The sequence below is a fragment of the Oreochromis aureus genome, linkage group 4 (genome assembly GCF_013358895.1).
Source record: "Oreochromis aureus strain Israel breed Guangdong linkage group 4, ZZ_aureus, whole genome shotgun sequence".
NCBI lineage: Eukaryota > Metazoa > Chordata > Actinopteri > Cichliformes > Cichlidae > Oreochromis > Oreochromis aureus.
The window spans coordinates 32,149,509-32,169,518 of NC_052945.1; the positions used below are offsets into that span (position 1 = coordinate 32,149,509).

At 43.3% G+C, this 20,010-nt stretch overlaps 1 protein-coding gene across 1 annotated transcript; it reads left to right on the top strand.

Annotated features, from left to right (window-relative positions):
• Positions 1-811: 811 nt before the first annotated feature.
• col1a1a (collagen, type I, alpha 1a) lies at positions 812-20,002 on the top strand. The gene is made up of 49 exons (XM_031741873.2): positions 812-1,064; positions 2,870-3,061; positions 3,319-3,341; positions 3,440-3,475; positions 4,606-4,698; positions 6,270-6,338; positions 6,422-6,466; positions 6,777-6,830; positions 6,917-6,970; positions 7,098-7,151; positions 7,246-7,299; positions 7,409-7,462; positions 8,237-8,281; positions 8,386-8,439; positions 8,535-8,579; positions 8,691-8,744; positions 9,263-9,361; positions 9,547-9,591; positions 9,720-9,818; positions 10,066-10,119; positions 10,216-10,323; positions 11,077-11,130; positions 11,254-11,352; positions 11,447-11,500; positions 11,587-11,685; positions 11,769-11,822; positions 11,930-11,983; positions 12,151-12,258; positions 12,347-12,391; positions 12,847-12,945; positions 13,032-13,139; positions 13,462-13,623; positions 13,729-13,782; positions 13,887-13,994; positions 14,111-14,164; positions 14,360-14,413; positions 14,500-14,661; positions 14,851-14,958; positions 15,207-15,314; positions 15,631-15,684; positions 16,085-16,192; positions 16,313-16,366; positions 16,461-16,568; positions 16,676-16,729; positions 16,822-16,929; positions 17,094-17,373; positions 17,469-17,659; positions 17,950-18,192; positions 18,335-20,002. The coding sequence occupies exons 1-49, from the start codon at positions 983-985 to the stop codon at positions 18,479-18,481; spliced, it is 4,344 nt and encodes a 1,447-aa protein (XP_031597733.2). The 5' UTR covers positions 812-982; the 3' UTR covers positions 18,482-20,002.
• Positions 20,003-20,010: the final 8 nt, after the last annotated feature.

Sequence of the window (20,010 nt, forward strand, 5' to 3'; positions counted from 1 at the left end):
GATTTGGCGCTGTATAAACTGAAATTGAATCTAATAGAATCAAACTGAACTGAATTGAAATAGTTCTAAACATGGAGCATGTTATTATAAAGTTCTTTGAAAAATGTTAATGAGATTTTCCAAACCTGACATGAAACCTGCACGCTGATCACAACAGAATTTAGAAACTAAAGCACAAGATGCACATACAGCCTGAGGCAAGCATCTGTGAGGCTGCAGCCATGTTCAGGACATGTTAACACTCAAACAGATAAAACTAAAAAAACACTCTGTTAAGCTAAAACAACTGGTTCAAATCTACTACCAAAACCCCGACTCAAACCAGAACTACAAGATATAAAACTGGACTAAAACTGACAGATTCTAAGACATCAGATTGTGAAAAAACCCAGAAAACTGAATCTAAACAGTCTTAGCTTTAACTCAAATCAAAGTGAATCAGGAAGTGGACCACAACCAGGAATAAATTCTGGATTAAACCCGTGCCTGTTGCAGGAGATCCTCCTCCAACCGTCCGATACTCCTATGGATCAGGTTTCCTCCTGCTCAGCCCCCCTCCCCTCCTGCTCCTTCCTTCTCTGATCCAAACTATAACCCTTCTGGTGTGGAGGCATAGAAGGAGGGACCTTCTGTTTTTCCCTTCTTCTTTCTCGCTGTTCTTTTTTTTTTTTTCTTTGAAGGAGGCGTCCATTCTTGTCTTCCCTAAACGTGAGCAGAAGCAGCAGCGGGGTAATGAGGGTGCGCCCCTACAGTCGGTCCAGTCTCCGGTACCTCCCAGTTCTTGAGGCTCCCATATAAAAACCCTTGTGGAAAGTCATTGTAGGCAGTAGGGAGTTTTCTGCTGGGGTCAGGAGGATTGTGAACAGACGAGTGGATCCTGCCCCAAACACCCGTGTATGAGTGGAGTGTAGCAGAAAGAAACATCCCCAACTTTTTTTCCTCTCTTGCCTCAAAGAGTCTACATGTCTAGTGGCATCTAGACATGTTCAGCTTTGTGGATTTGCGGCTGGCGCTGCTGCTCAGCGCAGCAGTGCTCCTGGTCAGAGCGCAGGGCGAGGACGACCGTAAGTTTCATCACTGTTTACTGGAGCTTCTCAGACTTTTTTCCCCTTTTATTTTATTGCATTTTTTTCTTTACTGGGTTTGGAAAGTGGATTTTCTCTGCGTGGCTGGACGGCTTCTGAGGTCTTAGAGAAAAGGAGAAAGGAAAAGTTTGAAGTAGAATTAAGTTTGCTTTGTTGTGCTCTATTGTTTCCAGACAGATAGACAGATAATGCAGGGTGTGTGTAATGCATTGGGCATCTCAAGAAGGCCCCTGTCTCTCCCTCTCCTTGTGTTTGTCTAAGTCTCTCCAACCCCCACCTCCCCACCATGCATGCAGAGCGTGTTGCTGCAAGTTTTCCATTCTCTCCTCCAGGGGAGGGTTATCCAGCTGCATAGGTTTGAACCTCCCTTTACCCCAAAATTGGAGCATTCAAATGCCTAACCCTAACCCTGTGGCATTTTGTCAGTTTGACACCCCTAACTGCGTCACCTGTAGCCATTCAAAAAATGGTTTCCACGAGATATGAGCCAGAAGGCGAAGCCTCTCACAGGCCTGATTGATGTGACAGGGAATTTGCAGCCTGAGGCCAAGTGCTGAGTTGGACAGGTGAGTGAGAGGGAGAGTAGGAAGAAAACAGGGAGCGAAGGAGGAGAGGAGCAGGCGTAGTCTTGTCTGAGTATTTGACCTCCACAGCCTGAGCCAGCTTTCAGCTTTAGAGCCCACAAAAGCTCAGGTGGACTTTTGAGGAGATCATTTTGCACAGAAAGAGAGATCAGAGGGAAGCAGATGCCTCTGTTGGTGCTTAGAACAACCAGTATTCTCCTCTGAGAAGACAAAGGAAAAGCAGCTCAGCTATGGAAACAAGAGCCCAGGAGGCGAAACTCAGTTTTTCCAGATGTTCCTCTTCTTTTGGAAAGGACTCAGCTGTGCATAAAAAGCAGATGTTTTCTGGCCCTCTGAGCTATCTCACAACGCCACCCAGAGGCCGCTCTCAGCACTGCCAGACACATCTGGCCGCCACGTCCCCGTGCCATCCCCCCCCCCCTTTCTTTCCACTCTTTTTTTTTCTTCTCTAATTGCATCCACATGTGGAGTGTTTCCAGCAGTCACTGCCAAGCCTACAGTCTGCAGTCTCCAGCCGCTTCTGCTTTTCCCCTCTGAGCTCAGCACTTTGGCACGCTGGAAGATTTAAAAGCACTCTGAGCAGAGTCCCAGTTTGAGTTTCACTGAGAATCAAATGCAGCCGCCACAGTGTCAGGGTGGAAAATATGACTTTGAGTTGATGTTCAGGGAGATTAAATCCCATTTTACTGCGGGGTTAATCAGACACGGCACGCTGGTGCCCTCTCTGTCACCTCTGACCTGTTCCGGTCTGATTCCAAAGCCCCCCAGTTCCTGTCCACGTCTTTATCACCGCTAAGCTTTGTGTATTTATGTTGCTGCTGTCATTATTTCCTGTGTTTCAGATGTAGATTTTACACCAGTTTAGCAATCTGTCTTTTACTAACATTTTTCTTCAAAAAGTGTTTTATTGAAGCTATTCTTTCACTGTAATTCAAAACTCTCATCTCAGTTAATCAGTCTGAATAAATTTGAGAACAAATCAAATTTTTTAATTTGAGAAAATGATCCACATATTCAGGGTTTTTCACAATTTATTTTTAGCTTCATAATTAAAGCACTTTAGTTTCCTGCCCTAGTTTTAAACTTTACCTGGACTCCCACCAGTGTAGATACTTCTGTGGGTGCGTGTGAGTCTGCATGTGCGTTCAGGTAGCTCACCTGTCTCTTACCGTCCCTCTCGCTCTGTGTCGCCCCCCTCAGGCACGGGCAAAAGCTGCACTCTGGACGGCCAGGTGTTTGCAGACCGGGATGTGTGGAAGCCGGAGCCATGTCAGATCTGTGTGTGCGACAGTGGCACAGTGATGTGCGATGAGGTCATCTGCGAGGATACAACGGACTGCCCCAACCCCATCATCCCCCACGACGAGTGCTGCCCCATCTGCCCCGATGACGGTATAATAACTTCATCTCTTTCTGGACAAAGCACAGATACACAAAACAGTTTTTGCACATCACATGTTCACATTTAAACTGCCCCCATGACATGAATCCATCATCTGTCCTCAATGACATGCCAGGAGTTACTGGTGTCAGTGAGACACTGATTTTGAAAACTTATTTTTTAGGCTCTGTTTGAACACTTAGAGCATTATTATGAGCTTTTCTGGGTGCTTTCATCTGTTAATGCCAAACCTGTTTGCTCTCTGCAGGCTTCCAGGAGCCTCAGACTGAGGTAAATATACATTTTTCACTGACACTTGTAAATAGTTTGTACAACTCCCATGAGATCAGATACACATTGGACACACTGTTTTCTTCTTTTCACTACAGGGAACCGTGGGAGCTCGTGGACCCAAGGGAGACAGGGTAGGTTCACACCCTCTTCTTTCCTTGTTTTACTTGTGGAGTAACTTTTGATTGTGTGGTGAGCTCGAGATCTGTCACTCTAATTCCTGTGTTTTTGCTGGAGCAGATCAGTTACACTGATAGAGTAGCGGAATGTAGCTCCATGTGTTTTAAATCCGGCAGATGTGGAAATGTGACTTAGATGACTTTGAAATGCAGTGAAACTGCAAACTGCTTTTAGCTTTCAATAACACATCATACTTAATCTAAAACCATTTACCCATCTTCATGTAGTGAGGTGGGAGAAAACAGAATCTTACATGTAAAGTTTCTGTAAACTGTAGTTTTTGATTTGTGTTTTTAAATGTCACTGTAGGGCACTGGTTGTCCTTTGTTACATCCAATTTTGATAGTTTAAGTCTTTTTTTTTACCTCACACAAAACATGATGAGGTCAGGTTAAAACCTGCAGAGCACCGTGACTTGGCTTACATTTCAAAATCAAACCAAACATTGTCATGGATAAATATTTTTACCTATATAAGTATAATGTTTGGTTTTTATCAATGAAAAAAACAACTTCTTTATCCATGATTTTCAACAGTGGAGCTACTTCCATTTAATTTGGTGCAATCTTAGGAGGAAATTATGACTTCTGATTATTTATTTGGATTTGATTTGATTGAACCTTCATTGGTCACTTTACAAGTTGAATCTGAGACTGTAAAAGAGGCTCTGTGGATCAGCTGTGTTGTTTTTAATAGTGCATTTAATAGTGTAATAATGATTCTGATGTATTTCGTGGTGCTATTTTGGCTACCGAGCATGATGATGACAAACAGATAGTTTTCTAAGTCAATGGCACTCTTACATGTGTCCTGATATCAAATGACTAGACTGTTCCTGGTTGGTCTCGTGCTCAGCCTCAAAGTAAACTGCACCTTTAATGATTTAAAAGCCTTTGAAGACACAAACATGGAATCAAATATTAACCAAACACATGTCTTCAATGATAAGGTCAGACCATAGGAAATGCACATGACTGATGGTTTAACAAATCAGGTTTCTCTCTTAGAGTATTGGACTGTGGACATCAGAACTTTTAATCCAAGCGACCTTCTTGAGTATGACCCTGTTTTCCTCTATCTACAGGGTCCTCCTGGTCCCCCTGGTAGAGATGGTATGCCTGGCCAGCCCGGACTGCCTGGACCTCCTGGCCCACCTGGACCCCCTGGCCTTGGTGGAGTAAGTTGTTGAATTTTAGTTATTCTGTATTTCACTCATTAAAGGTCAACGGTGGCCGGTCAGTTAGTAACGTAACTATGTCGTTTAATGTATGCAAATGATTGACAGCATGTTAATCGTGCTGCAGCTAGAGCGGAAAAAGTCAACTGTCAAAGCTGAAGCCCAAATGTGATGTGATGGAGTTTGGCACAGTGTCTGTGATCAGAAGGTCAAGAAGTCATTACTAAGGATAGAACGATGCCTCATTTCCTTTTGAAAGGAAAGCAGACAATATTCTGGAAGTGGAGAAACTTTAGAGAGTCAGAGTTTGCTAAGCTACCATTTTTAATTTTAGAGGTTTATTTACATTCTAATATACCCACTGACTCCAGGTCTGATTTAGAAATCTTATCTGACATCTCCAAAGACTGAATTCTGCTACAGGATCATGGTCCCACATGCTAGGCTAGCACTGCATATCTTCATGCCTCTGTCCAGCCTGTTGTTGACATGACTGCTAATATACAAAAAATATTGATTGAAAATATTTTAAATAGTAACAAAATATAATTTATTATTTGCTAATTCATTTTACCATTTGCCTCTGTGCTAAAATGTTAAAAGAACACACTGCCACAATGTCATATTCTTTAATGAGATACTTAGTTAACATTCAAAAGCTAATTTGCATTTCTGTATCTTGCTTAAACATGAGTCCATACTTTTGTAGAATCAACTTCTAATTAAATATTCTATGTTTCAGTTTGCCAATAACTTCAACTATATATGTATATGCTAAAGTAATAACTATAGCATGGATAACATGTATAACTTTACCATTGGTTAGCATGATGCTGTTTTAGATATGGCTAAATATCAAAGTCAAATTTTCCATGATTCAGGACATTAGCATCTATTAACATACTTCAGCATTTACTCCATGTAACCACAGTTCAGCAAACTCCTACAGTCTTCCCTGTGTATACATTATCAGTGACATACTTCTATGCTAATGGTCCAGGTTAAGCTGGACAATTAGAGACTTGACAGTCAGCATTAACATATGTTTGACTTCAGACAAAATGTTCCCTATCTACATTATACAGTATGTATCCTCCAGAGACACCTTTAATACTACTGTTGAGGTCAAAGGTCAATGACTTGATAGCACTGCTCATTTTAGAATTGGATGGTTATGAGTGGCATTAGCATTGAGATTCCATATCGTCTAATCTGCTGCTGCAGTTTTGTTATTGTGTTTGCTTTTATTTGGAAATATGAAAAAATTATGCAATGGGGAAGTGCATGGTAAACGAAACAACAGACAGCTATACTTGATGGAACGTGACACAACTATGCAATGATTTAGATATTTAATTTGGACTATGCCTCAGATGATCCAGAATCAGTGATTCTATTCAACTGGAAAAAGTACATTTAGTGTTGAGATTTGAAATGTTTTGCTTTACTCAGAGCTAACATGCAGCCTATGTCATGTCACAACACAGATGAAATTTAATATTTTTTCATCATAAAAACAATCATTTTGGTATTTTTGTGAGATTAACATGTCTGTGTTTATTTTTTTCCAGAACTTCTCCCCTCAGATGTCCGGTGGCTACGATGAGAAATCTCCTGCCATGCCTGTGCCTGGACCCATGGTAGGTTACATATGTATTTAAATACACTATATTCAAAATATTTCCATGCGCAGTATCTAAGCTTTTCTCTGTTGGATTGATAGGGCCCAATGGGACCCCGTGGACCTCCTGGACCTCCTGGATCTAGCGTGAGTACATGATGGCTTTTTTATGCTTAGGTTAAAAACTGAAACCTGGCATGCTAGCTGGCATGAATCCAGTCCTTCCTTTTTCTACTGCAAATAACGCAAAGACAGTGTTTTTTTCTGATTGATTACCATTAGGCAGTAGTATTGATATTGATTACTGTTAGGCAGCAAAAACATCTTTTATCTTTTTGAAATAAATTTTGAAAAAACTATACAAATTAACAAACTGCTCCTTACAGTGTGTTAAAAAAGTGAATAGCATAAACATATTTGGTGTAGTGATGGTGTTTCTGTTTGTTACCAACTATAGGGACCTCAGGGATTCACTGGCCCCCCTGGTGAGGCTGGAGAGCCCGGATCTCCTGTGAGTATTCAGGACAGGGAAACAAATGCAAGTTGCACTTTGCTGTGATGTTAGCATTCTCACCTTATGTTTGATTTTCACTTCAGGGTCCCATGGGTCCCCGTGGACCTGCCGGCCCCCCTGGAAAGAACGGCGAGGATGTAAGTGCACTGGATTGATATCATATCAGTTCATCTACCTACATATATATATATATCAATCAGTTTAGACTGAGGAATGTCTTGAGCGATCATTTCATCCCCATCTCCCCAACTCTCTTGCTCTCAGGGTGAGTCTGGCAAACCAGGTCGCCCCGGTGAGCGTGGACCTCCTGGCCCTCAGGTACGTTGCTGATTCTTACCACCGATATGTAAAACAAAAACAGAGCTGAGATAATAACTTTTGTCACCTCATGTTTTTTTGTTTTTTTTCCCAGGGAGCTCGTGGTTTCCCAGGAACCCCAGGTCTGCCTGGCATCAAGGGACATAGAGTGAGTCAGAACTTGTGCCACCCCATTCAACTCATATTCAACTCAAAATAAAAAATGTTGAAACTCGTGGCTGGAAACTTCATCTTTGCATGTCTCTTATTCTGTGTAGGGATTCAGTGGCCTGGATGGTGCCAAGGGAGACACTGGCCCCGCTGGACCCAAGGTGACTGCCCCCCCTTTGTTATAAGACTCATTCTCACCACATAAGTGTAGAAAAAAGTCACCCACAGGTGGGCTACTTCAGTTATAGTGCAGTGGTGAGTAGCTGTAATCGTAGCAGTGCTATAAATGACAGTAGTAATTGAAAAAGTAGTTGTAATAGTGGCACTGATATCTAACTCATAATGGTGCTGGTGGTAGGAGCACTAGTGCCAGAATTTGAAGTACAATAAAATCAATTGCATTTAATTGTAATTTTAGACAGCACCATATCACAGCTCCCTTTTAACAGGAAGACATCTCTGGCAGAACTATCAATATGGTTCTCAAATGAGTACCTTTTAGTGTTTAAAGACACACTGAAAAAATTAACCTGTAGATGCAGAAAAATCATTAAAAATGTCTAAAACAGTTTCAGCATTTCCTCCATTATAACCAGTGTATTTTCTTCACCTACCACTCCACCAACAAGTTGGTCATATACAACATATTTTAACCTAAAGCTAAATACTACTAGTATTAACAGTTTGAGTATCAATGTGGACAGTAAAAGCTGTGGCTACAATAATGCTACAACAAGCAGTAGTATCAACCATTTAAACACTAGCAAGTTACATTAGCAGTCACACTGGCTACTTTTTAGTTATAGCAGCTTGATTGGCTAAATTCTGCATTGCCGAGCATAATTTCTAAAAGTTTGATAAAGTTTCTAGAGTTTAATTAATTTTGACAAATGATTCTAATCACCTCGCCGGCCCGTGTATTTCTGTACATTTAGGGAGAGGCTGGCACCCCTGGTGAGAATGGAACCCCTGGTGCTATGGTGAGTAAAACAAGCACCCTGTCTGTGCTACATAATTGCCACCTTAGATTTCTTCTCTTCCACAACTGATTTTGGCTAACTGACACTGTCTTTGTCTATCTCAGGGACCTCGTGGTCTGCCTGGTGAGAGAGGCCGTGCTGGTGCTACTGGAGCTGCTGTGAGTCCATACATTACATAGTCGCAACTAGTGCAATCAATTAAAAAGTGAATTGAGAAACCGATCAACCAATCACGTTTGTCTTTGACCTGCAGGGAGCTCGTGGTAACGATGGCGCTGCTGGTGCTGCTGGACCTCCTGTAAGTCTTTCATTGCCAAAAGCTTCAGTTCTTAAAATCTCAGCCTGGTCAGCGCTGACCCAAAAAGATGCACTATGTATATCTGAGTATCTGTGTTTTTGTTCTTCTCAGGGTCCCACTGGCCCCGCTGGACCCCCTGGATTCCCCGGTGGCCCTGGAGCCAAGGTATAAACTGCTCCTGACACAATCCGCTCCAGTAATCTTCAGTGCTATCCATTTTTCTTCTGAAAAGCAGTATAATCTATTTCCTCTCCTCTCTCGGTTGTGGGTTTACTGTGCCGACTTTAAAGAATTTATTTTCTGAAGCGTGTAGGTAGCCAACACCTACTTTGACCTGACATGTAGAATGCCGGTCAATAAAGATCATCTGAGCTCCCACTACTGTTTGAGTATGAACAGTAACTATTGAGAAATTAGATGGATGGACACTTTTTTTTTCTTTTCTTTTTTTTTGCAGAGTTCTCAGTATATTTTAAAGCTTATGATAGAAATTCACAGTAATTGTCTGTGAATGTGGGACTGGGTCATAGCTGAAGCTGTGGGGTTCTTTTTGGCTGAGGTTAGATGTTGAGTGTCTACTCTAAACCAAATCTTCTGTTTATGCCCACAATTTTATCTTTTTTTTTATTGTCTTCCACCACCAAGCTGTTTTTATTACTAAATAATTTTTTCTTTCTCCCCAGGGTGATGCTGGAGCTCAGGGTGCTCGTGGACCCGAGGGCCCTGCTGGAGCTCGTGGTGAGCCCGGAAACCCCGGACCTGCTGGCCCAGCTGGACCTGGCGTAAGTATGAGTGACTGTAGTAAAGATCCTTGATGAAAACAACAAATGGGCCACAAAAAATAGGCCACTAGTAGCCGATTCATGACGAAATAATACAATTTACATTATCATTTAAATTGTTAAAAGAAATTCTAAAAATTCTGACTTCTGGGACAATAAATAAACTTTCTTCCTTCTCCTCTCAGGGAAACCCTGGATCTGATGGAGCCCCCGGAGCTAAGGGAGCACCTGTGAGTGTCTTTAAGCAAATTGAATCTATTTTTAATACTAACTTATTTTTACTAAAGCTACAGATAGTCATCACTAATTCTACAGCATGACATTAAATGACTGTATTGTTGTGTGCTGCCCCCTACAGGGTGCTGCTGGAGTTGCTGGAGCTCCTGGTTTCCCTGGACCCCGTGGACCCTCAGGACCTCAGGGTGCTGCTGGTGCCCCCGGACCCAAGGGTAACACTGTAAGTAAAGATCTCTTAGATCCAAAAAAAGCAAAATCACCTAAAATTTAAACTTGTTTGTTTTGTGTTCAAAATGAATACTTTGACATAGAAAACCTATAGAGATAAAAACAAAAATGAGATTTGTTTTGGGCATTTGTTGTTTCCTGAAATTATTTTCCTTTTAGATTTATCCAAATAATAGTAATTTCTCCTGAGTTTGTAGTTTGTTTTATTTTATGTTTTCTTGTTTGTTTGTGTCCCTTAGGGTGAGGCTGGTGCCCCAGGATCCAAGGGAGAGTCTGGTGCCAAGGGAGAGGCTGTGAGTTCACCATAGATCATGACAGAGCACACAGCGCTAAAATTATGTGTGATCAGCCTCTTATGCCACATTAAATGTTACATTGCTCTTCTACAGGGTGCTCCAGGAGTTCAGGGACCCCCTGGACCTCCCGGTGAGGAGGGCAAGAGAGGAGCCAGAGGAGAGCCTGGTGCTGCAGGAGCCCGTGGCGGCCCTGGAGAGAGAGTATGCATCTCACTGGATTTCCACTTTATACGTATTCTAGTCTGTAAAATGAAGTTTGATGGCAGAGGTGGTGTTTCAACACAAAGGACAAAAGACTGAAATCTTTATACTGATGGTCATATCTAAATGATTGAGATTACTTGTCTGCAGCTGTAAACATTACAAAGGTTACTTTGATTGAAAAAGCAGATTAATCTCTGCTTGGAATGAAAATATAATAAACACCATTGGGCTCATAAAAATGATGTAAACAAACACTCTAATTAGTGAGGTTCAAAATGTTCCCAAAACATTTGGTCAAGAGTATTACAGATATGGACATACTGAATGGTGCTAGTACTCAAAAGTTAAAACCAGGGCAGCACTGCAAAATTTCTGAATTCAAAGATAGAAACATTCATTTCTGATCCTATAGACAGGGTTAAAACAAGCAATTTGTCAATGGCTGGCAGATTCTATCTGCCATCATTTTCTTCTTATTGTGTTCTCTCAGTGCTCTAAAACATGATTAAATCTATAATTATGTTCATAAGGCACTGAAGCACAAGCACTTGGTTAAAAGCATTGAGTCTTTTGGATGTTAATTTAAGTTAAAAATGATGCCAGAGACCTGAGCCCCAGATCTCTCTGATGGAATTCGACTGTATGCATAATACAGGGTATTAAATTTTAAACCTAAAGTTTGGACACATTTCTGTTTAAACACTTTTTACTGTTCAGAGCTAAGCAAGACATGTTTGATTGTCTTTACAGGGTGCCCCTGGTGGTCGTGGTTTCCCTGGTTCTGATGGCCCTGCTGGACCCAAAGTAAGGAAAATGCACACATACATACAACAGATATAAACCTTAATTTCACCTGCAGGCTTCCATAATTTTGGTTTAACTCATTTTTGAATCTCCACCATTCTTCACCATTCATTTCCTTCTTAGGGTGCCACTGGTGAGCGTGGTGCCCCCGGTCTTGTTGGACCTAAAGGTGCCACTGGTGAGCCTGGCCGCACTGGTGAGCCTGGTCTGCCCGGAGCTAAGGTGGGATAGCATACTGTCTGTCAAACAGTTTTCTGCAGCATCATTTATTCATTATACCCAGTCCCTCCTCTGACCTCTGAACTCTGCTTTGTAGGGAATGACTGGCAGCCCTGGCAACCCTGGACCTGATGGCAAGATAGGACCTTCTGTAAGTTTGTGTGCAGTACAGTTAACCCTAGTTCTTATCATTTATGTCAAGAAATAGCAAAAACCTTAATTAATCTTCCTTAACAGGGAGCTCCTGGACAAGATGGCCGCCCTGGGCCTCCTGGCCCTGGTGGAGCTAGAGGCCAGCCTGGAGTCATGGGATTCCCCGGACCCAAGGGTGCTGCTGTGAGTAGCGTTACAACATCTACACATTATATTTAATCATGCTTAGTAATAGTGGTCATGGTCTCCATGTTTTTTTTCTATAGGGTGAGGCTGGAAAGCCCGGTGAGAGAGGAACCATGGGACCTACTGGACCTGCTGTGAGTGCTCAATATTCTGCTTCTTTGTGGAATTACTGTTTTCTTTCTTGTTATCTATCATCAATGGTAGGATTGTGTGTGTAAAAGCCTTCTATCTCTCTACCCAGGGTGCACCTGGAAAGGATGGTGATGTTGGCGCACAGGGACCTCCTGGACCTGCTGTAAGTAAACAACACTAACTGCCCACACTTCAATATTAACACCCAAGTTTGTGTTGATGGCTCTCTACAAAGTACTTAAAGCTACATCTGTAGCTGCAAGAACAAGTCAGATCTACGCAATGGATTACTGCCACCATTGCTGACCCTCCCTCTCTGCTCATCTTAAGGGTCCTGCTGGTGAGAGAGGAGAGCAGGGACCTGCTGGATCTCCTGGATTCCAGGGTCTTCCAGGACCCCAGGGAGCCGTTGGTGAGACTGGCAAGCCTGGAGAGCAGGTACTGATTGAAACTGAACTATGAGTGGAACAGCATCATTTTCAGTGAATAAAAGTGCTTATTTCTGTATTTCTGCCTTTCCTTATAGGGTGTACCCGGTGAAGCTGGAGCACCAGGACCCGCTGGAGCTAGAGTAAGTTTTTTTATTCTTTGAAGTAGATTGTTGTCCAAAATGCTCCATGTTAGACCTGGAAAACAACTGTTAGCTTGCTAACTAGCCAGCTACTTTCAATATTAGGATTGCTAATAAGCTACTGTATCATTAATAGTGATAGCATCTATACAGATGCTATCACTAGCTTCAACTCACATTACCTGTAAACAAAACAAAGGTACTATAACAGTATCAACATGGTCACAGGAGGAAAAGCCTTGCATTGCCATTTACAAAGTAGCTCTTCGTGTTGATCAGAAATTCTGTTTTACACTGTCATTCATAAATAAACAGGTAAATTAGGACGAAAGCTTCACCTCAGATATGAACCTCCCTTTGGGAATATCATCCAACTAAACTGATCTAGCAGATCTAGTTCTCATGCTTTCAACAAACCATCCAATAACCTCATTTCAACCCACTCTTCTCCTCAGGGCGATAGAGGATTCCCTGGTGAGCGTGGTGCACCTGGGGCAATTGGACCTGCTGGTGCCCGTGGATCACCCGGAGCCTCTGGAAATGATGGTGCTAAGGTGAACACATCTTATATAAAAATTAAGAAGTTCTCAGTTGTGAGCATATTGACTAAATTGCTGAATTCTGTACATCTCTTCCTCAGGGAGATGCTGGAGCCCCCGGTACTCCTGGAGCTCAGGGTCCTCCTGGACTGCAGGGAATGCCTGGTGAGCGCGGTGCCGCTGGTCTTCCAGGACTGAGAGGAAACAGAGTAAGTCACCTTCTGTAGTCCTATTACTCTTAGTATTCAGAGTAGCCAGGATAGTACATTGGCTGTCACTGCCATTCTAGACTGCTATCCTAGGTGAGATTTACTTTAGCAATCCAACAAACACTGATTGGTACTGATCAGTGTTTCTACTATGTGTCCATCCATTTTATTGTCATTATAACACAATTGGGGTGCAAATGCCCGGTGTAATCACTGATGGGCTTTACGGTGACTTAGCAAATGACCCCAGTATTGCAAGATCTGATATACTATGTGAATGTTCGTCTTATTACCAACATCTTTTTTCCCTTCAAACACACAGGGTGACCAAGGACCTAAGGGTGCTGATGGAACTCCTGGTAAGGATGGTCCTCGTGGTTTGACTGGTCCAATTGGACTTCCTGGACCTGCTGGCTCCCCAGGAGACAAGGGAGAGCCTGGTGCCCAAGGACCTGTTGGACCTTCTGGAGCCCGTGGACCCCCTGTAAGCACTGCTTTGTCTGCAGCAGATAATGTTTAATTCAAAGTTCTCAAGTGTGTTAATCTTTGAATCTTTGAATTCATTCTGATTCGTCCACCTCCATCTTAGGGCGAGCGTGGTGAAGCCGGACCACCTGGACCTGCTGGATTCGCTGGACCTCCTGTAAGTAAATTCTACAATAGTGTCCACACTATTTTTCTTACTCTAACACAGAAGTTACTGAAAAACTATTTGGCTTTCTCTTCACAACCACCAATCCACTATAGGGTGCTGACGGACAGCCTGGTGCTAAGGGAGAGCCTGGAGATAATGGTGCTAAGGGAGATTCTGGTGCTCCCGGACCTGCTGGACCCACTGGTGCTCCTGGACCTCAGGTTTACACAATCACATACTCCCAGCATATCCCAGTTCATAAACTATAGCTATTTAGACATATATGTGGCCATATTGTGTGCTACTGTTTCTTTGACACTATGCTGTTGCGTTTCAGGGTCCCGTTGGAAACACTGGCCCTAAGGGAGCCCGTGGACCTGCTGGACCTCCTGTAAGTCACTCTCACTTTACTTTTCAAATTTAAAAAAAGAAAGCAAGTAGTGAAACATTTTATTTATTTTCCAAACACGAACCACCATCAAATCCATCACTTGATACATCTCTGTTTTTTCGTTTTTTCGTTTTTTACTGACTTGATGCAGTATTTTTGCAGCCTTAGTGAGCTAATTGGCCTCTATCTCCCTAGGGTGCTACTGGCTTCCCTGGTGCTGCTGGCAGAGTTGGACCTCCCGGCCCCGCTGTAAGTTTTTGTTAGGTGTTTCTGACACAGTGCGCAAAACCTAGTTTTCCTGGTATTATTTTCAAATCTCCCTGTCCTCCCCACAGGGTAACGCTGGACCTCCCGGACCTCCTGGACCAGCTGGCAAGGAGGGACCCAAAGGAAACCGTGGTGAGACTGGACCTGCTGGTCGCCCTGGTGAGTTGGGTGCTGCTGGACCCCCAGGACCTCCTGGAGAGAAGGGTAGCCCTGGTGCTGATGGTGCTCCCGTAAGTTATATCAACTTTCAGTACATTCTAAAATGCTGTGACACAATTTATAATAAACCATAGCCTGATTCGATAATGATTATCTTCTTTCAGGAATATTATTAAATTTAATTTCCATCCTTTCACTGACTGCACAGTTTCTGCTACCTGTGTCTCAGTGTCTAATTACTTTCTCTCTGTCTTTCACAGGGTAGTGCTGGTATTCCTGGACCTCAGGGTATTGCTGGACAGCGCGGTATTGTTGGTCTGCCTGGACAGAGAGGCGAGAGAGGCTTCCCTGGACTTGCCGGACCTGTTGTAAGTTCCCCTTGGTATTCTAAAACCCAGAATTTCAAAAATTTCAAAATGTTCCGTGGATCTGATAAATCCAGAACATCAAATGACATCATTCTAAATCAAGAAAAAAATCTACTTCTAAAAGACACAAAACAATAACATTTAATTCTCATTTAGCTAAGCAAAAAATAAGACAGACCAGTCTCAGTCAGTTAGAAATATGAATGAGGTTAATATAACTGGACTGACTGCAATTATTGCACTCATAGGGAGAGCCTGGAAAGCAAGGACCTAGTGGCCCAAGCGGTGAGCGTGGACCTCCCGGACCCATGGGACCCCCTGGCCTGGCCGGAGCCCCTGGAGAGCCTGGACGTGAGGTATAAAGTCCCACCAGAGCAAGTGGAGAGCCAAGGAGTGGCTATCCCTTTGGTTACCCTACCCAACAAACTGTGAAGCCCATTAAAGGGCCAATTACATGCCCATGGAAATGTAGTTGCATCTAGTGACTGCTATATTCCTAATAGAACTTTTTTTGTGACAGTATTTTGCTATAAACACTATTTCTGACACATCTCGTTTTGCATTTAGCCATATAAATTGTAATGACTTTAAAATTGACCGTTTTAGCAAACTTTCAGTGAAGTCAATTCTGAAGGTTTTTGTTAAGCTTAACCTGCTCTGTGCCTGTTTAAGGGAACCCCTGGTAACGAGGGCGCAGCTGGTCGTGATGGAGCCCCTGGACCCAAGGTAAGATAAGCTGACCTCACCAACAACACACAGCTATCTTATTTTTTGTTCCATTTGAACTTTGTCTTTAGTGCCAAGTATGTTGGCACTACAAGTTAGCGTGTTAACATGTTAACATGCAACTAAATAATTTATGTAGCATCACAACTTATCTAGCCTAAAGCTAACCTATTAGCCATCATCCACAACTTCTAAAAATGGCGACCAGAGGAAGAAGTCACACTTTCTGTGAGTACTGCTATGATTTGTGAATCCCACCCTGGAGGATATATATGTGTGTTCAGCATATTCAGACATAATCATACACTACTAGAATTTTTAACATAAAGCTTAACTGGCAAATGTAGTCAGATACACTGTTTGAAGCTAGTGATAACCTGATTTTTTATTTGTCCTTTAGGGAGACCGTGGAGAGAGTGGCCCTGCCGGAGCCCCTGGTGCCCCTGGACCCCCTGGCGCCCCTGGACCTGTCGGCCCTGCTGGAAAGACTGGTGACCGTGGAGAGACTGTGAGTGACAAATCTGCTTCAGTAATGTTTCAGCTTGGTCTGTCATGCCAGACAAAGGCAAAGGCTGTAAGTTACTGCAACCCTGTCTCCACATAAAACAAATTATTTTCAATTTTCCAGGGACCTGCTGGCCCTGCCGGCGCTGCTGGCCCTGCTGGACCTCGTGGCCCTGCTGTAAGTAGCAATATTTGTTGCAAAACTACACTGGATGGAAGAGCATGCGAGGAAGGTTAAACCAAATGATGTCTGTCATTTTTCCTTATAACAGGGGGCTCCAGGACTTCGTGGTGACAAGGGAGAGACAGGAGAGGCTGGAGAGAGAGGCATGAAGGGACACAGAGGATTCACTGGCATGCAGGGACCTCCCGGACCTCCTGTATGATATTTTATACTTGAGTCTGCATATACTACAGTCAAAGAAAGTAATGCCATACACCAGCAAACTTAGTTTTAAACTGATTGTCTTCTTTTGTGCACCCATAGGGAACTTCTGGAGAGTCTGGACCCGCTGGTGCTGCTGGACCCGCTGGACCTAGAGTAAGTTAACTTAGTTTGGAGAAGTTGTGTAGTTTCAGCTTTACCTAGTTTATTTTCAGATACTGACATTTGAAATTTCCTGGTATTTGTAGGGCCCTTCAGGAGCTGCTGGTGCTCCTGGTAAGGATGGTGTGAGCGGTCTGCCTGGACCCACTGGACCTCCTGGACCTCGTGGACGTTCTGGAGAGATGGGACCTGCTGTAAGTCTAACAAGCTAACCTTCTTTACATTCAGCTGTTTACTTCAGTTGTGCCAAGTTGTACCTTTAAACCTAGGGTTTTTGAGGGTTACATTTTGCTAAAAGCAGCACATTACTGATGAAGTAACGAACCCACACTTTTTCTTTACCCTTCTCCTTCTGCAGGGTCCTCCTGGACCTCCTGGACCTCCTGGAGCACCTGGTGCCCCTGGTGGTGGATTTGACCTTGGCTTCATGGTCCAGCCTCAGGAGAAGGCCCCTGATCCCTTCCGCATGTACCGTGCTGACGACGCTAACGTTCTCCGTGACCGTGATCTGGAGGTTGATAGCACCCTGAAGAGCCTGAGCCAGCAGATTGAGCAGATCCGCAGCCCTGATGGAACCCGCAAGAACCCAGCAAGAACCTGCAGGGACCTCAAGATGTGCCATCCTGACTGGAAGAGCGGTGAGCAGTTCAATACAGTGACAGGAGAGCTAGTCCGAGGGCAGTCAGATGTAGGCCTAGTGGAATAGAGTTTTGAAGTTGTTTGTGTTTTGCAGGTGAGTACTGGATTGACCCTGATCAGGGCTGCACTCAGGACGCCATCAAGGTCTACTGCAACATGGAGACCGGCGAGACCTGCGTATCCCCAACTCAGCGTGAGGTTGCCAAGAAGAACTGGTACATCAGCAAGAACATCAAGGAGAAGAAGCACGTCTGGTTCGGAGAGGCTATGAATGAAGGCTTCCAGGTAAGCTTCCTAATTTATAGAACCTACCTGTTACCTTTTCTTCTAATCTTCTTTATATTTTCTTTTTTCCATATTTCTCTTATCTCCAGTTCCATTGTGATTTTCCACAGCTTGAGTTCATTCTCTTACCCATCTTTCCTAAATGTCTGCTTCAGTTCCTCTTCTACTCCTCTCTACCCATCTCCACTTCTTCTCACTTTGTTTTTAACCAATCTTTTTCAATACCATCACACTTTAACTCCTCTGCCCATCACAGTCAGTAATTATCCCCTGTTCTCTGTCTTGTGCAGTTCGAGTATGGCAGTGAGGGCTCTCTGCCAGAGGATGTCAACATCCAGATGACCTTCCTGCGTCTCATGTCCACTGAGGCATCCCAGAACATTACCTACCACTGCAAGAACAGCGTCGCCTACATGGACGCCGCCGCTGGCAACCTCAAGAAGGCCCTCCTGCTCCAGGGCTCCAACGAGATTGAGATCAGAGCCGAGGGCAACAGCCGCTTCACCTACAGCGTCCTTGAGGATGGATGCACGGTGAGGAAACATTTGACATTAAACTCAATATGTTAATTATTCAAAGCTAACAGAGATTGGGAAGGGTTAGAGGCTAAAGGTTCTAATCAGCACTATTCTGAATATGAACCCTAATTCTGATTTTCGTTGTCTCTCCTTCCAGTCACACACCGGTACATGGGGCAAGACAGTCATTGACTACAAGACATCGAAAACATCTCGCCTGCCCATCATTGATATCGCTCCTATGGACGTTGGTGCTCCAGACCAAGAGTTTGGCTTTGAAGTTGGACCTGTCTGTTTCTTGTAAAAAGAGAAATCTGGACTTGAAATTGTTGTTGTGTGCGTGTGTGTGTTTAATTTTTTTCTAGCAGTCATCTCTCTCTAAAGCAAAAGCAAAAAAAATGCCCCCAACAAATCATTCTCCCGATGCCATTTTTCTGAAAAATCTGACCCTTCGTTCTTGATTCTACAAGTTTCCATTTGGCCGTTGCTCCGATGGTCCGCTTTGCCTAAAACCTGCACTTCGACGAGAACAAGATGGCGGCAGTGTAGAGGCATCTGCATCGTCGCGTTTGGGACCACTACTTTTTTTTTTTGTTTCTGACTTTTTTTTGTTTGTTTTTGCCATCACCAACACCAAGGATCCTGTAGAGAAGACATTTTGTTTCACTGGCAACAAGAAAATAATATATGCCTCTGTAAAGTGTAAAAAAAAATTGACTTCCCCTCATCATGCGGCCAAACCAGGCCTCTCTGGAGTTTACAGAAACAGACACAGGTGACTTTTGTATTTTTATACACCTCTGCGGTGAGAGGAATGAAAGGACAGTCCCAACAGACAGAACCCAATTGCTTTGTACCACGTTTCAGGTGTTGATGAATAAACGGTGAAACTGACAGCCATGTTTGTCTCTGTTGTTCTGCCCTTCCCCTTTTCCACCTGCCCCTAGACAACGCCTCCTCAAGAGTTATCCCTTCCTCACCTGCTGATGTTGTAGCTGTTGTGATTTGTTTGTTGTTGTGGTCTCTTTCATGTTTATTCCTCTCTATGTCTCCCTTTTTTTCCTAAAGAAAAGCCACATTAAAACCACCAGCAGAGAAACATGGGTTTAAACCTCTTTTTTGGGGAAAAAAACAAAAAAATCCTTATGCCTACCTCAGAAGTGAAAGGAATTCCAGCTCTAAAAAAAAGGGCCCAGTGTTTTTTAAAGTGAAGCCTGCAGTAGAGTTGTGGTGGCCAGTGGGGGTAGTTGAGGTTTGCAGACACTTTAACAGAAGCAGAGAGGGCAAAAGCCTAAAGGTGCTATTCTTTCTTTCTCAGAGGTCTGCTGGCTGCTCAGTATGACTATACTGTTGTGTAGTAGTGTAGCTACGGTCACTCTGGCATAGCAGGGTCCTCCTCATGGTGCTAAAATAAAACCACAGTTTTTTTTCTTGGTGTCCAGAATGAGACAGACTTCTTCTATTTCCAGCTTTGGTAATGTTGGCAACCAGCCTCTTTAAGCCTCTTTAAGCCTCCTTTTTTTTAATGTTTTGAACTTCCCCCTTCACTTTTAACTGTCATCCAGATTCTAGTCCACCAACTATCTGTTGTGGTCTGTTTCTTGTTTTTCTTTTCTTGAAGTTTCTCAACAACAACAAAATTCGAGCTGTGATAAAATGCGCAGAAAGAGAACCATCAGTGAGAGTTTGTGAGAGAAGGCAGACAGACACACCCATGGGGGAAAACACCACAAGGATCTGTACCTATTTTGTATATGTATAATAAATTGAGATGTTTTTAATTATTTTGAATGCTGAAATAAAGCATGTTAAGTGGTCGAACAATGAATCCTG

What these genes read in the sequence shown, in the direction of transcription:
- col1a1a (XM_031741873.2), top strand. Translation starts at nt 983, where the DNA reads ATGTTCAGCTTTGTGGATTTGCGGCTGGCGCTGCTGCTCAGCGCAGCA. An exon ending in AGGGACCTCCCGGACCTCCT is followed by an intron (nt 16,569 to 16,675) that starts GTATGATATTTT and finishes GTGCACCCATAG; the next exon opens with GGAACTTCTGGAGAGTCTGG. An exon ending in CTGGACCCGCTGGACCTAGA is followed by an intron (nt 16,730 to 16,821) that starts GTAAGTTAACTT and finishes TGGTATTTGTAG; the next exon opens with GGCCCTTCAGGAGCTGCTGG.